This window comes from Equus caballus, chromosome 20 (assembly GCF_041296265.1).
Source record: "Equus caballus isolate H_3958 breed thoroughbred chromosome 20, TB-T2T, whole genome shotgun sequence".
Taxonomy (NCBI): domain Eukaryota; kingdom Metazoa; phylum Chordata; class Mammalia; order Perissodactyla; family Equidae; genus Equus; species Equus caballus.
The window spans coordinates 60701771-60717088 of NC_091703.1; the positions used below are offsets into that span (position 1 = coordinate 60701771).

The following is a 15318-nucleotide window of genomic DNA, read 5'->3' on the forward strand; positions in this document are numbered from 1 at the left end:
TCAAATAAACAACCTAATATTTCTCTTCAAGAAACTAGAAAAAGAAGAACAAACTAAAACCAAAGTTAGCAGAAGGAAGGAAATAAATATTAGAGTAGAAATAAACCAAAGAGAAAATAGAAAAACAGAAAAGAAAAAAACAGTGAAACTAAGAGTTGGTTTTGTGAGAAGATAAACAAACTTTTAGCTAGACCAAAGAAAAAAAGTCAAATAAATATCAGAAATAAAATAAGACATTACAATTGATGTCACAGAAATAAAAAGGATCATAAGAATATACTATCAACAATTGTATGCCAACAAACTGAATAACCTAGAAGAAAAGAATAAATTCCTAGAAATACACAACCTACCAAGATTAATCATAAAGAAATAGAAAGTCTGTAATCAGTAAGGCCTTTACTCAGTAAGAAGGTTGAATTAGTAATCAAAAACATCCCAACAAAGAAAAGCCCGGGACCAGATGTCTTCACTGGTGAACTCTACCAAATATTTAAAGAATCAACATCAGTTCTTCTCAAACTTGTCCAAAAAGTTGAAGAGAAGAGAACATTTCCAAACACATTTTATGAGGCCAGCATTACCTTGATGTGAAAACCAGACACAGACACTACAAGAAAAGAAAACTACAGGTTCCTATCCATGATGAATATAGACACAACAATCTTCTGACTACTAAGGGAATACAAGTGTTAACTTGGTAACTCCTCCTGCAAGCCTCACAGATGACTCAAAGTGTCCAAACTAATTATGTCATTTTCCCCCAAATCTGTTCTCCCTTGTTTTCCTCATCTTAATAATGGGTCCCTCATTTTGTTGCTTAAGTTGGAAGCGTGCAACTCATCCTTGATATCTCTTTCTGTCTTCTTCATAGGTTTATGTCTGCAGACCTGTGTACAATTTTTCTACATTTTCTCATGAGATTAAATAATTAAGGTGAGATAGATAGAGTGGTGAGTATAAGCCAGTGTCCTTGAATAAAAGGAACTATGACTAAATGCATGGAGAAATTTTCAAAACCAAAAGCATACCCAAATGGAGGGATTAAAGAGAGATCCTCAGGATTCTGGAAACATATAGATTAAGAAAGGATGTGGAGTAGGGACAGACTCAGAGATAGCACCTCCTCCCAGACTCCTAGCAGTCAGAGTTTTGCAAGGATAGCAAGAAATGATAAAGAGATGGGTCAGAGGAAAAACTGGAAGTCCACATGCTAGAGAAAAGTAGAGCTGTGGGAGAAGAATCTGTCTTTATGTTGAGTAGAAGTCAACATACCACTGTACCATGGAGTGCGGCTCAGTTCACAATGGATTACTGGCTGACCAAGAAAGACAGGCCTTCATGTGGGAATAAATTAAAAATGATTCATATATGTGCAAGGAATGAGAAGTAATTCTCCTTGGTTGGTCTGCATCTGATATTTTGTTGACTTGTGGACAGATGTCACTGTTGGTGGAATAGACAACCAAGGGTCCAAATGGTAGTCCAGCAGAATGAACAAATGAATGAATGAATGAATGGCTTAACACATAACCTCTAGAAGATGCAATGAGTTACAAAATGTTTCAATGAGACCTTAATGTCTCTATTATTTTGCTTATGTTTACCAGGGATGTAGGTTATGTACATGCCTATTTAAATGACTTCTATTTATTGTAGAGTGATTCTCTTTTTAAGATTGAATGGACAGAAAACAAGGACGGGGTAGGGATTAACATTTTTTTCACCACTTACAGAATTCATGAGGGTTAAATGTTGTCATCTTCCTTGATTTTTTTCAATGGTGTATTTCAATTTATTTTTGATGATTTTGTATCTATATAACAAGTATCTTGGAATAGCTCAAAAAGCTTGTCAAGCATCCTCCACGAGTCTATCATAAATAATTCACTGAGGTGTCACTATCTCTTTAAGTTGATAATGAGCTGTGACGAGTAATATAAGCTGCCAAAATAATCTACAGAAAGTGAAACATAAACAACTGAGGTGATTTTTCCATTTGTTCTTCAGGAGTCTATCAAAACTTCTAAAAGAGAATTCTGCCTTTATATCTTAGCCTATTAATTCAACAGTAACTTTCGTGGCTAAAAGATTTTTATGGCTGGTGATTGACAACCTTTATGTAAAAGTGAATGGGTTTGTAGCAAATTAATTATTAAATATGTAAATCAATGTTTTGAACATACATAAAACAGATAGTACTTATTAGTTTTACCAAAATGTTCTTGTTTTCTCAAGGAGTTCACTTAAAAATTTTAAAAAGTATTAAACTCTTCTACTATCTTGAAATTAAAAATTAAAATTAAATTAAAAGTTAAAATGGATGTTTACACTCTTGGAATCAGTGACTGTTACGGACTGAATGTTTACGTCCCCTGAAAATTCATATGTTGACATCCTAACCCCCACTGTGATGGTACTAGGAGGGGGGCCTTTGGGAGATGATTAGGTCATGATAGTGGAGTCCTAATGAATGGGATTAATCCTCTTATAAAAGAGACACCAGAGAACTCTCTCGATCCTTCTGTCAATGTAAGGACACAGCTGGAAGACAGCTGTGAACCAGGGAAGGGGCTCTGACTAGACTCTAATCTGCCAGCACCATGATCTTGGCCTTCCCAGCCTTCACAACTGTGAAAAATAAATGTTTGCTTTTTAAGCCACCCAGACTATGGTATTTTTGGTATAGCAGCCCAAATGGACTAAGTCAGTCACTGAGTCCTCAAAAATTGAAATCCTATATTAAGTACCTGCCATCATATATTGTTTTGAGTATTCGTGATTGACTTGAATGTGAAAAAAAACTAGCATCTTTCCAGAACACATTCTACGTTATCAATTTCTGTCAAAAGAAAAAAAAATCCACTGTTGCATTAACAATATTTATTTCTTTGTATAATTACTTACTTTTATATTTAGCAAAAAGAATAGGTGGTACCATTGTAACTTGGTCTGCATTTATTAAGATGAAGCTTTGGTGTCCTTAAGCAACTTGGACCCAGAAGCAGGAAGCCATCACCAAAAAGTGCAAGCAATTAAAGCACCACCAAGAAAAGTGTTTTCCTACCACCAGAGAGGGGGTGTTTACTCTCACACCTTGGAATTTATCATCATTTATGGTCATCAGGGAACACAGAGCGTTTCACACTTCTAGCACAGAATTGAAAGTGTCTAACTGTTTCATTCTCTCCTCACATACTGAGCTCTGTGTGTTTTTGTTAAAGGAAGCATTAAACAACCTGTCAGCACATGCACATTGGATCAGGGACTCTCATCTTGTGGAGGGGCTCTGGCCAGTACAGAAAGACATTATTGGAAACTTAGAGGCAAGAGAATAATTGTAACTTGGCACTTCTTAGCTTAAGGAATCAACTATAGTTCTCTTCCTTAGTGTTTTATACTGCAAACCTGTTGTTTTTAATTTTCTGAGCACTGACAACCCACTGTGCTTAAACAGCAGCTCTTAATCAGAACACAATAATTAGATAGTTAGAGTCTGCATGATGCTTAGATATTCAGATGGGCTGCATGGCACAGACACAAGTTCACAAAGTTGTTTTTATCTTTCTTTTTCCTGATTTATCATATGCTCTCTCTTCTAGCATTATCATATGGATATATTTTATAGTTTGCTTGCGTCAATCATTTAGTGCACAGCAATGTAAGTATATGTCACATACACACACACTAGCACATACACATACAGTTACTATGACACAGTAACCATATAAGGAAAGAAAAAAAAAACAAAAGGGGCAGACAAAAAAATCTTTCAAATGCAGTATATTTAACAAGGAGGGGAAATCTGCTTAGTTGGCTGTCCTTTTAATTTCAAGGTAACTTCATTGGTCTGCACCCTGAATTCCTTCTAAATCTGATTGCAACAAATGTCCAGTTGCTCGCTCTCACAGGATGAATACCAAGTGTTTAGGGAGATAGTCCCTTAGTAAATGCCAATCCTTTCAAACAAGGTTTTGGGAGAAGTCTTTAGAATATGGTCAATTATTATTCTGTATCTCTGCAACTCTCCTCCCCTAGAAAAAAACGTTTCTCCCTGTCTTTTTATTAACAAGCTTCTAGAAAAAGGAACCTAAAATCACTCTGTTGCTTTTTCCATTTCATTTATTCTTAATCAAAATATTACAACTTCTTTTCTGTTCTTGTCGTTCTCCTGAAACTGCTGCTCAACCTTTGGTAGCTTTGGTGTTGAACATGTATTCCTTTTGGAAACTTTCTCCATCCTCAGTTTTTGTGACATTTTCCCTTGTTCTAACACCATTTTCTCTAGTCCTTAACTGCTTCTGTGGGCTCCTCTTCTTTAGCCCACTTCTTGATGGCTGACCCCTAATCCTTAGCTCTCCTCTCATTCTACAAAATTAAGCCAATCAATGATTGTGGGCTCCACTCTCACCTTGTAAAGACTCCCACAGTCACGTGGTCAGGATCTCCTATGAACTGAAGGCCCATGTTTCAAAGGACTGACTCTATTTCACAATGTCCCACTGATGAGAATGACACGAAGCAGGAATGGACTGATGCACGGACTGATGGATTAGTGGTGATGGCAAACCAGTTGTTAAATACTTGAAAGTTATCCCTGTCCCAAATTAACACAAATGCAAAAACGAACCTGCCATCTTTCCCTGAAAATAATCTTGTGATCCCTGTCTTAACTAAGAGATCATAAATTCTCTGCTTACATAAGCCAAGCTGCTCCTTTATTTCCAAGTTTTTCTATCTTTTTACCTATAATTACTTGCAAGTTAAATAGTTTTCACAGCCATCTCTCACCCTTATTGCCACAACATCGTTTTTTGCTTAATTATTCCTATCACCTAACTTTACTAATTCATGACCTGTAGTCCAAACCCCTCCAATCCTATATTTTAGTTGCTACCAGAGTGAAAACTACATAATGTCACTCCGTGTTCAATCATCTTAAATGGCTCCTTCAGGCACCAGCATACAAATATACACTATTTTGCATTTTACGCAAGATCCGTCATGCTCAGGCTTCTGCTTTTCCAACATCAGCTCTTCCTCCTGCTCAATTCACATCAAACTCCACGTTTCCACTATAATAAATTATTTCTACTCCTATTCCCCCTCTCTGAGGGCTTTCCTTACCTGAGCCTGTCTGTGTGATGTTTGTCTGCCGGGAATGACAGTCTACATATTATTTCCCTCGTAGACACTTGACCATCCTCAGATCCCCGCCTCACTGCAAACTCCCCAGGCCCCCAGGGAGACCACAAGGCTTCCTGTTCTAGTTTTCTATATCGCCTCTGTGTATTGTGCATACTCCTATTAGAGCAAATACCTAACTGTATGAGAGATGCTTGTGTATCTCCTCAATACAATATTAGCTCCTTGAACCTTGAGGACCTACTTTTAATTAATGTATGCTCACAAAAATTAAATTCTATATGAAAACACATCTTTTACTTGGGAAATATACACACAGTTAGGAGGCAAGAGATCAACCCAAATGTAAAAGACTAAAGATTAATTTATGTGAGTTTTGGAATGTTCTCATCCATTCTTTAATGAATCATTCATTTAAAAGATGCTCCTTGAGTACCTCCTAGGTGACAGAAACTGTCCTTGCCTTGGGGTATAGAAAGGTAAATAAAACAGATATTTTCTACGCTTATAACAGCTTCGAGGCTGGTTTATCTAGGAAAAAGTCAGTAAAGTGCATTAATATTATAGAAAAATTCACAAAAGTCTGTTTAATGATCAATAAATTGCTAATGGATAAAGTTGAATCTACGAGAATTTCTGCATACTTACAGATGTACAATTTCCTTATTTTGTTAAAGGAAATTGTGTTACATCAACTATGAAAGTGACTTTTATTCTTTATGGACGTTTGCCTTGAAATTTTTAGCTTACCTATAATGAAGTCATAATATTTATAATATAGTGAATAGATTTATACCCAATTTTTACTACTTGTAGGACTTTGAAATAATTTCATTTTATATCTCTAATAATATAAAAATAGCATGTTCAAATATGTAAACAACAATGGTAAATATAGTAAGAGAAGAGATTCGTAAATGTTAATAAGCTATTGTGCACTTAGGAAGCAATCTTAAATTTTTAAAGTAACTCTCTATTACACATGAAATGGAGCCAAATAATCAAGAGTGTTTAAGTCAGCCAGCAAGTTCTTATCCTAAAGTATGGGTTAATAATGAAGACAGTAAGCTAATCATCTAAATGGAAATTAAGAATGATCTGGCATATGCACAAAACTCTGTAGAGAACATTCTTACATCTTAGTAACACCATATGAAGTCGAGACTGGGAATGGTCTTCCAGTTGAAATCTTATTTTTGGTGTGTTATTAAGCCAACCCACTCATATATCCAGGGAAAATCACTAGCTTAGGGATGAACAAAAGCTCACATGCTTAATATTATCATGAAATGTAAAGCACACGTAGTGCCATAAGATGGAAACACAGCCTGATACTGGGGCAATTCTGTATGATGAGAACAGTAAACTTTTAGCATATAGTTGTAGGATAAATTAAGACACGTGTTAGTAGAATTGCTCAAAATTTCTTTCGGGAACCATGTAGATGGCCCTGCTAACCAGGAAACTTTTTTTAAAGTTTTTCTCTTTCCCTTTTTCATAAAATGGCATAATAAATATATTTTAAAGCATCAACAAAAATACCTGGCTTACTCCATGAAGATCTGGAAATCCACCGATAAAGATAGACCCTGATTCTGGCAGGGATCTTCCAGATACGTGACTGATGGATTCGCTTGCTTTCATAGTCCTCCCTAGAATAGTCAGTTCGGCTTCACATGGATCCAATTCTTGCCTGCAAGCATTTAGGAAAGAAATTTATGCTTTTAGTATGTGTTATATAAACATTTGTCTGACCAATTAATTAAGCTATTACCAAAAGAAGATTTAAGTAAATAGATTATCTCATCATAAAATCAGCAAAGCCAGAAGTAGATTAATCTGCTCTAAATTAGAAACCCTTAATGCTCTAAGTACATAAATACAAAGCTGAATTTTGACAATACCACAAATTGTAGCAATCACCTAATGAAATAAATAAATCCTGACAATAAACAGATCTTTCTCAACAGTGACTAAAATGAGGTTAAACTGTAATATTTTACTTCAGTTTTTTACATCGTTAAATTTTCTGAGTGAAAAATATTGAAAAGCATCAGGTTTAAATATGGTTATGTAGTGTACAATATATCTTTAGGTTGAAAACAGTAACATTGCAGACAGTAATTAGTTGTGGAGATAGAAATCATACCAAGAAGTAACACATGTAAAAAATTTTTGGAAATGAATAAATCAAATATAACTTAATTAGGAGAAACCCAGTAATAATTTTCATACGTTCATGTTTTAGAAAAATAAGATTAAAAATACTTCAACAATGCTTTAACATGTAGATACACATGTTTCATTTACTCCAGCCACCTGTTTAATCGTCTACTCCAAGGATGGAGAACTATGGCCTATGGGCCAAGTCTTGCCTGCCACCTCTTGGTAAATAAAGTTTAACTGGAACACAGCCACACATTTCTTTACATAAAGTCTATGACTAATCTCACAGGAGAGTTAAGTAGCTGCAACAAAGACTCTGAGGCCCAAAAGCCAAAAATATTTACTAACTCTTTACAGGAAAAGTTGGCAGATCCAATATCTAATCAATTTACCTGTTTATCTACCAAGCAAGTAAACTTTATCATAATCCTTTTCAAGATGATAGTACATACACACATTATAAGCCTTCCATGTAAAATTCACCTAACAACGTCATCCTATATCATGGATATGTGACATTCTGCCTTTCGTATATTTACATAAACTTTTAATTGAATTACATCATGCATGATGAAGAGGGTAAAGGGTAAAACTCTATGAAATACCAGACTGTGAACTTACTCAAGCTAACTACTTCCTTGGTTAAAAGGCAAATTGCTAACAAGAATCTCCACTCCAACACAAACACACATTATCACAGCCCTTCCATCTTCATTCAACATTATGTTTTCAATATTCATCTTTGTTATTGAATTTAACAGTTTGCTCATTTTCAAGACATCATTTTGTTGCTGTTTCACAAATTACTTATTCTAGTGTTGGTGTACATTTTGGTGCTATTATGAATATTGCTGCTATAAACCTGCGTGTACCTATTGTTTAGTGCACATACACATGCATTTCTGTTGGGAATTTAGCAAAATTGATTTAGAGTTGTCTGTGTTTGGAATATATGAGCTGTTGGTTACATGTATTTCAAACATTTTATTTTCTCTTTCAGTGTTCTACATTTTTACTTTCTTAATGGTGTCTTTTAATGATCAAAAGTTCTTTATTTTAACGTAGAACAATTGACCAATATTTTACTTAATGATTTGTATTTCGTTGTTAATGTTGTTCTTTTTCGAACTCATTTTTAAAAATATTATTTTACTACTAACATTCAGCTCTATAGTCCACCTGGGATTTTCTTTTCTATATAGTACCTGGCATGTATCAGTTTCTTTTTATGGAAATCCAATTTACTAGTGACATGAGTGGAAAAGAACCGTCCATTCTCCACTGTTCTGAAATATCACTTCTGTCATAAATCATGTCCAAAGACATGTGGATCTGTTTCTAGACTCTCTATTCTGTTCCATCGGTCAATTTCTCTATCTTTGTGCAAATACATCACTATCTTAAAACTTACTCTGAAAATATGGTATTTAATACAGGATAAAGAGAGTTTTCCTACTTGGTTTTTTCCTCCTCAACATTCTTTTGGCTCTGGGGTGGGTGTGCGGGGGGTGTTCCTGGGCTCTCTATTTTATTGGTCCATATTTCTACTTTATTGGTCTATATTTCTACCCCTGCACCAATACCACACTGTCTGGAATACCAATACTTTGTAATAAATCCAGATATTTGTAGAGTAAATCCTCTTACTTGATTTAGCTTTTGGATTGAGATTATCACATATCATTTTCTCTTTTTTTTCTCTTAATTGTGATGAATTATATTGGCTGGTTTTTGAATGCTTGCATTCATGAAACAAGTCTAACTTGGTCATAATGTATACCTTGCTTATATAACACAGGATTCACTTTTGTATATTTTAAGGAATATATGTTATATATATTCTATATAATATATAGTTTACATTATATATGTTATATAATATATATTTTATTGTGATATATATTATATTATATATACGTTAAAGAGAGAGATTGAACTTCAAATTTCCTGTCTTGCATTGCTCTTGTAAAATTTTGGTATAAGATTATACTGTCCTTATATTCCTTTAGAAGGTTTATGTGATATTGATATCATATCTACCTTTCATTTATGATAGAATTCACAGCATAGCCACCTGGGCATGCAGTTTTCTTTGAGGAAGGTATTAAATATGGATTCAATGTATTTAATTGATATAGCTATATCAATATAGTATTATCATGTCTATTTTACTAAATTGTGGGGGTTTTTTTATACGAATTTTTTCATTTATTCTAAAATTTCAAAATTATTGGCATAAAATATTTCATAATTTCTTTTCATTATATTTTTATTGGAGTTGAAACTCTAATGATATCTTGTGATATTGGCTATTTGTGACTTTCCTTGTTTTATTTGTTTTGTAGATCCTCATTGGCAGGGAGGAGTAAATTTCAAAGAACACACTTTGGCAGTGTTGATAGTCTCCATTGTCTATTTGTTCTCTGCTCCATTAACTTCAGCTCTTATCTTAATGATTTTCATCCTTTAACATTCTTTGGACTTAATTACTCTTCTGTTTCTGGGGTTTTTAATCTGATATATGCTCTCAAGATTGTAAATTTCCCCCTAAGAATAATAGAATAGCTATGTTCAACAAGTTCTATTTTTCATTTTCATCTGTTCAAAATGTTTTCTAATTTCTTTTGTGATTTTTTTTCTTTGGTCCAAGAATTATTCAGAATTGTATTGCAAATTTACAAGTATACCAGGATTTTCTAGCTATTTTTTATATTATAAAAATTCAAATCGAGTTTGTTCAAAGAATATTCTTCATTTGCTTTTAATTCTTTGGAAAGTATTGACTTAGGCTGCATAACCCAGCATATTGTCAATTGTAATAATCTTTTCATAACTCTAGAAAGTGTGTAGTTAAGTGTGGTGTCCTATAGATGTGAATACGGTCAGGTTTTATGCACACATAAACATGCACATATTTAGCCACTTTTATAATGAATATAGAACAGGAGCAATGAAATAATTAAATCATGTCTACGATGTGTGTACTCTTTTTTCTTAAGAAAAAATATTTACAGAGTTTCCTTATATCCTTCTTCCATCTATATCATGATCCAAAGCTAACAGAGCTAAGGCCAGGTGTGGCCCTGCAGCCAGTATTGAAGCTTTGATAAAGAAAGTTTTGAAAAATTTTTGAAAAGATAAATGATGGTCCCTATATTAAGAACATGGGAGAAAAATGTGTTGAACATTTTTAGAACCCATTTGATATTCTTGGATGCTGCATTTAGAAGCAAACCAGAAGCTTTCTGGGTTAATTACTTCTTACAATTCAACTGTTAAAAATATCTTAGGGAGGATATAGCTTCCAGGAAGCTATTCATTAAATGATAAAAAGCACAACTACTTTTATTCCAATCAATCTCTAAATTTTAATGTTTGGAAAAATAGCTTGTAGTGTTTTGTGATATTAAAATAGCAATAATAATTATTCACTAATACTGTGCTAATGAGCTCATTTCCCATATTTCGTGAAGCAAATAAAACCCATTAAGATATCTGATATGTTTGTTTGGTCTTTGGTTGTAATAACTGAAAGCATAAATTAAAAATAATATATATGAACTCTATTGTTTTTTTTTTCTGACTACAGAAGCAACACAAGCTCATCAGAAAACATTAGGACAAATAAACAAATTTATGCAACATCTAATTGTTAAAAATAAGGCAACAGGTTCAAAATGGAGTTGCTTATGCTAAGCCCCCAAGTCACCAAAACAAGACCTAACTTAATCACAGTTTCAGTGCTCCCAGAAATGGAATCTTAAACCAGTCGATCAGGAATCAGCTGATGAGGACTTTCATTATTATTATTTTTTTTTCAAAGTATCCTTTTTGGTGAAGCATATTGGCCCTGAGCTAACATCTGTTGCCAATTTCCTTGTTCTCTCTTCTCCCCAAAGCTCCAGTATATGGTTTTATATCGTAGTTCTTCCATGCGGATGCCTCCACAGCATGGCATGATGAGCGGTGTGTAGGTCCGTGTCCAGGATCTGAACCAGTGAATCCCAGGCCACTGAAGCAGAGCACACGGACTTAACCATTTGGCCACAGGGCAGGCCCCCAGATCAGCATTACTTAAGTCATCTGCTTGATAACCCAGCTGTCCCCTACAAGGAAAGTACTATTGCAATTAGCAATCTGCTTTTTTGTGTAGAACAACTTCCTTGCTCCTGCTCCCTTCTGCCTGTAAAAACCCCTTGCCTCGTATAGTTCTTCAGAGCTCCTGTCTATCTGCCAGATTGAATGCTGTGTGACTTTGTGGTTGTTCTTTGTCACTTGGACTTTACAGAGATATCAATAAAATATAGGCCAATAACTATACATTGTCTTAAAATTTTTTTGATCTGCATAATTTTCTCTTGTATGACTATATAACAATTTATTTAAGCAAAACATTGTTGGATATTTAGTTTCTAAGATTTTAAAATAATAAATAATTATATGATAATTAATTCTTTAAAAGTCAACTCATTCTTATTTAATTATATCCTTAGGAAGTACACTTAGAAGTGAATTGTTGAATCAAATTATGGGCAATTTTAAGGATTTATCATCAAATTGCTGAGTGACAGTCTAGAAACCCTGTTCCAATTAGCATTGCTAGATTGCCAAAGGTTTTTAGTTTTATATTTATATTCATGTGATAAAACCTATCAGTATTTTCAATATATTCTCTGCATGAAAATCCTTGCTATGCAAGAAATAAATTTTTGCTTATATTTTATGTTTATAGACAGATTTGAAGGTCACCAACACTTCACAATAGGATTTTATGTATATAGCAGATATTTCTTCACTTTGTACTTTATAATTTTTCAGTATGGCATTTGAAATTGATTATATTGCTTTAGTCATCGTAGTGGCACAACTTATTTTAATACGATTTGGTATACCAAGCATCTTCTCTTATAATTCTTCTTCAAAGATTTTTTCTCCCTTTTTTTGCAGGTAAAGATTCTCCCTGAGCTAACATCTATTGCCAATCTTCCCCCTCCCCCCCACCCCTGCAAAGGCCCAGTACATGGTTGTAATCCTAGTTGCGAGTCGTTCTAGTTCTATGTGTGCTGCTGCCACAGCATGGCAACTGACAGACAGGTGGTGTGGTTCCATAATCAGGGAGTGAACCCGGGCTGCCAAAGCAGTGAGCACTGAAGTGTGTCTGCTACGCCATCAGGGCTGGCTCTGAAGATTTTCTCGGCATTTTGACATGTTTATCATTCAGAATCTATTTTTTACTCCAAAAATTGTCAGTGGTATTTTTATCAAAAATAAAAGTTATTCTATATTCTAAAATTTAAAGAAATATGCATATATGTATATACACACATACATATTATGTGCACACACACACCTGCATATATGTATCTAAAATGCATATACATATGGGTTTATAGTATTTATATTATAAATTAGAATACTTTATTCCAATGGGAAGAAAAATTTCTACCTTTTTTCAACCTTTGTGCTTGGTCCATATTCAACTGTGGTCTCTATCCTTGTAGAACTGACTACTTCAAGAAGAATAATGAGAAAATGTGACATACGGTACATATGAATTTAAAGTACGATTGTACTAAGTTGTGTAGTACAGATGATATAAAACAAATTAATTAAAGTTAGAAATACTCCAGAACTGATCCTTGCTTGATGAAGATGATAGGAAAAGGAAAAAATAAAAGATACTGCAGATGTGAGATTTTGAGTGAGGGGTGAAAGCTGGAAAAGAAATGAACAAAGCAGAGTTTTACAGGCCTTTTCCGCCTGTAGTTGAGGAGAGTTCAATCAATTCCACATCCTTAAGCTTCTCTCCTTTGAACGTGTGGGGCACGTTACAGTCCGCACAGAGACTATGCTACGATCTCAACGGCACCAGGAGAGGCCCCTCTTATGTTACTAGTGTGTCCTCACACCTAGAACAGGGGCTTGTGTGTGGCACACACCACAATGTGTGTTGAATATTGAGCAGTTTTACAGGACATCGCCTGAAATATATAATGAATGACAGCATTTTTATTTTGAAGATAGCACGTGCTTTATTTTTTCCAATTACAAGTATTTATTAGAAAATATTTCATAAAATGCTGAAAATATAAAAAAGGCAAACTACAATAACCTGCATTTATCCCAGAAAGAAGAATATATTATAATTTAAAACTTTCATATTATTATAGAATTTTCCCTAAAGTTGAGAATGTAACATACTAGCTCTCTTTAAAACTTTCATATTATTATAGAATTTTCCCTAAAGTTGAGAATGTAACATACTAGCTCTCTCAGTTTGTATTATTAATTTAATACATAATGTAAACATTTATGTATGTTAATATTATTCCAAACAATTAATTTTAATGAATGCATAGTAATTGTTCATATGTCTGTACTCTAATTTATTTCTAAAACGTCCAATCATTGGATATCTGGATGTCTTTTCCCCCAGCTTTTCACTGCTTTCTATAAAACTACAATATACGCCTGTTCCATACATCCTAATACACATATCAATTTATTTTCTTAGGAAAATTTCTAGAAGTTGATTTGCAGTATATAAGCTTTCTCAATACTTACATTGTATATTACTAAATTTTCTTCAGAAATTTGTCTCAATTACTGTCTGTAATGGTTAGTTTTATGTGACAACTTAGCCAGGCTACAATCCCCAGTTAGTCAATCAAATACTAAACTAGGTCTTGCTGTGAAGGTATTTTGTAGATGTGGTTAACATCTATGATCAGGGGACTTTCAGTAAAGGAGATTGATTACCCTCCGTAAGGTGGGTGGGCCTCATCCAATCCGTTGAAAGACTTTAAGAGCAAAACTGGGGTTCCCTGAGGAAGAAACAATCCTGCCTGTGGATCGCAGCATTACTCCTGCTCAAGTTTCCAGCCTGCAGGCCTGCCCTTCCGACTTTGTACTTATCCAGTCAGACCCCACAACTGCATAAGCCAATTCCTTGAAATGAATCTCTTAATATCTATCTTCTGCTTGGTCTGTTTGTCTGGAAAAGCCCTGACTGGTACAGATTTTGGTACCTAGAGTATAGAGAGTACCCAGATGATTATTTGACCCAATGTATAGGAAGATCTTTCATATTATAATCACAACATTGAAGCAGTAATAATGTTAACTGAGTATGGAATTTGATTCTTTAATTGGAGCTGGACCCGATAATAGCTTTTGTTAAACTCTCAAGACATGTCTCTCTTAATTAGACTTAGCCACATGGAATTTAATTCCTAAAGGAGGTTTTCCACATGAATAGCTATGGATCTGTGATTGGCCTTTGACTGTCAACTCCACCCTCTAGACTCACCATGACCTTCGATCAGCATAAAAGAACAAAAGAGCGGAGAGTATTGGGGCAAATATAACATGGTGGGAAAGTAATTTTTTATAGATGTAACACATTTGAGGCTTTTCCTTGAAGGTTGTCATGATTTTTATGATTTTAGTAGCCTTTCTCTTCATGGTCACAGAAGGTAGACAGCTTCATCATCAAGAACACTATTAACTACGTACCAATTCTGCAGGTTTTCACTTTTGGATAAGTATGGGAATTTTTCTTTCATACTTAAAATTCTGCGTTAGTTATTCTTGTTTTCAAAGCTATTATCATTTATGAAATGAATTACCCATTGTAAATGAATACAGGGGTGGCGTATCATCTTTTCTTACACACTTATTCCAGAAAGTTGGCAGCTATGATGAAGGAAGATGAAAGGTAAGGATGCCTCTATTAGAACAATGTAGACCATCAGGTTTTTTTGGCGAAAAATACAATTCTAATATTTCATCTAGTAGGATTGTTATTTTATTCAAGAGACACGCTTTTTAACAGCAGTCATATCTTTCCCCTTAGGCTCATTAGAGCAGAGGCAATGCTGGTCTGATTGTGCCCGATTGACTCTAACAGGAATTGACTGAACGCAGGAAAACAGTCTTACAACATCATTGTTTAGCATTTGCTGATAATACAGTTTGCCTAGCACATCATGCAGTATAAAATTTTTC

At 34.4% G+C, this 15318-nt stretch overlaps 1 protein-coding gene across 1 annotated transcript in view; it reads right to left on the minus strand.

The window, feature by feature from the left end:
• The window catches only part of LOC111769165 (protein eyes shut homolog), a 1017614-nt gene that overhangs the window by 497078 nt on the left and 505218 nt on the right, over nucleotides 1-15318 (minus strand). Inside the window, exon 18 of the mRNA XM_070244139.1 lies at nucleotides 6688-6838. Within this exon, the coding sequence (XP_070100240.1) occupies nucleotides 6688-6838 (151 nt within the window). The remainder of the gene's footprint in view (nucleotides 1-6687; nucleotides 6839-15318) is intronic.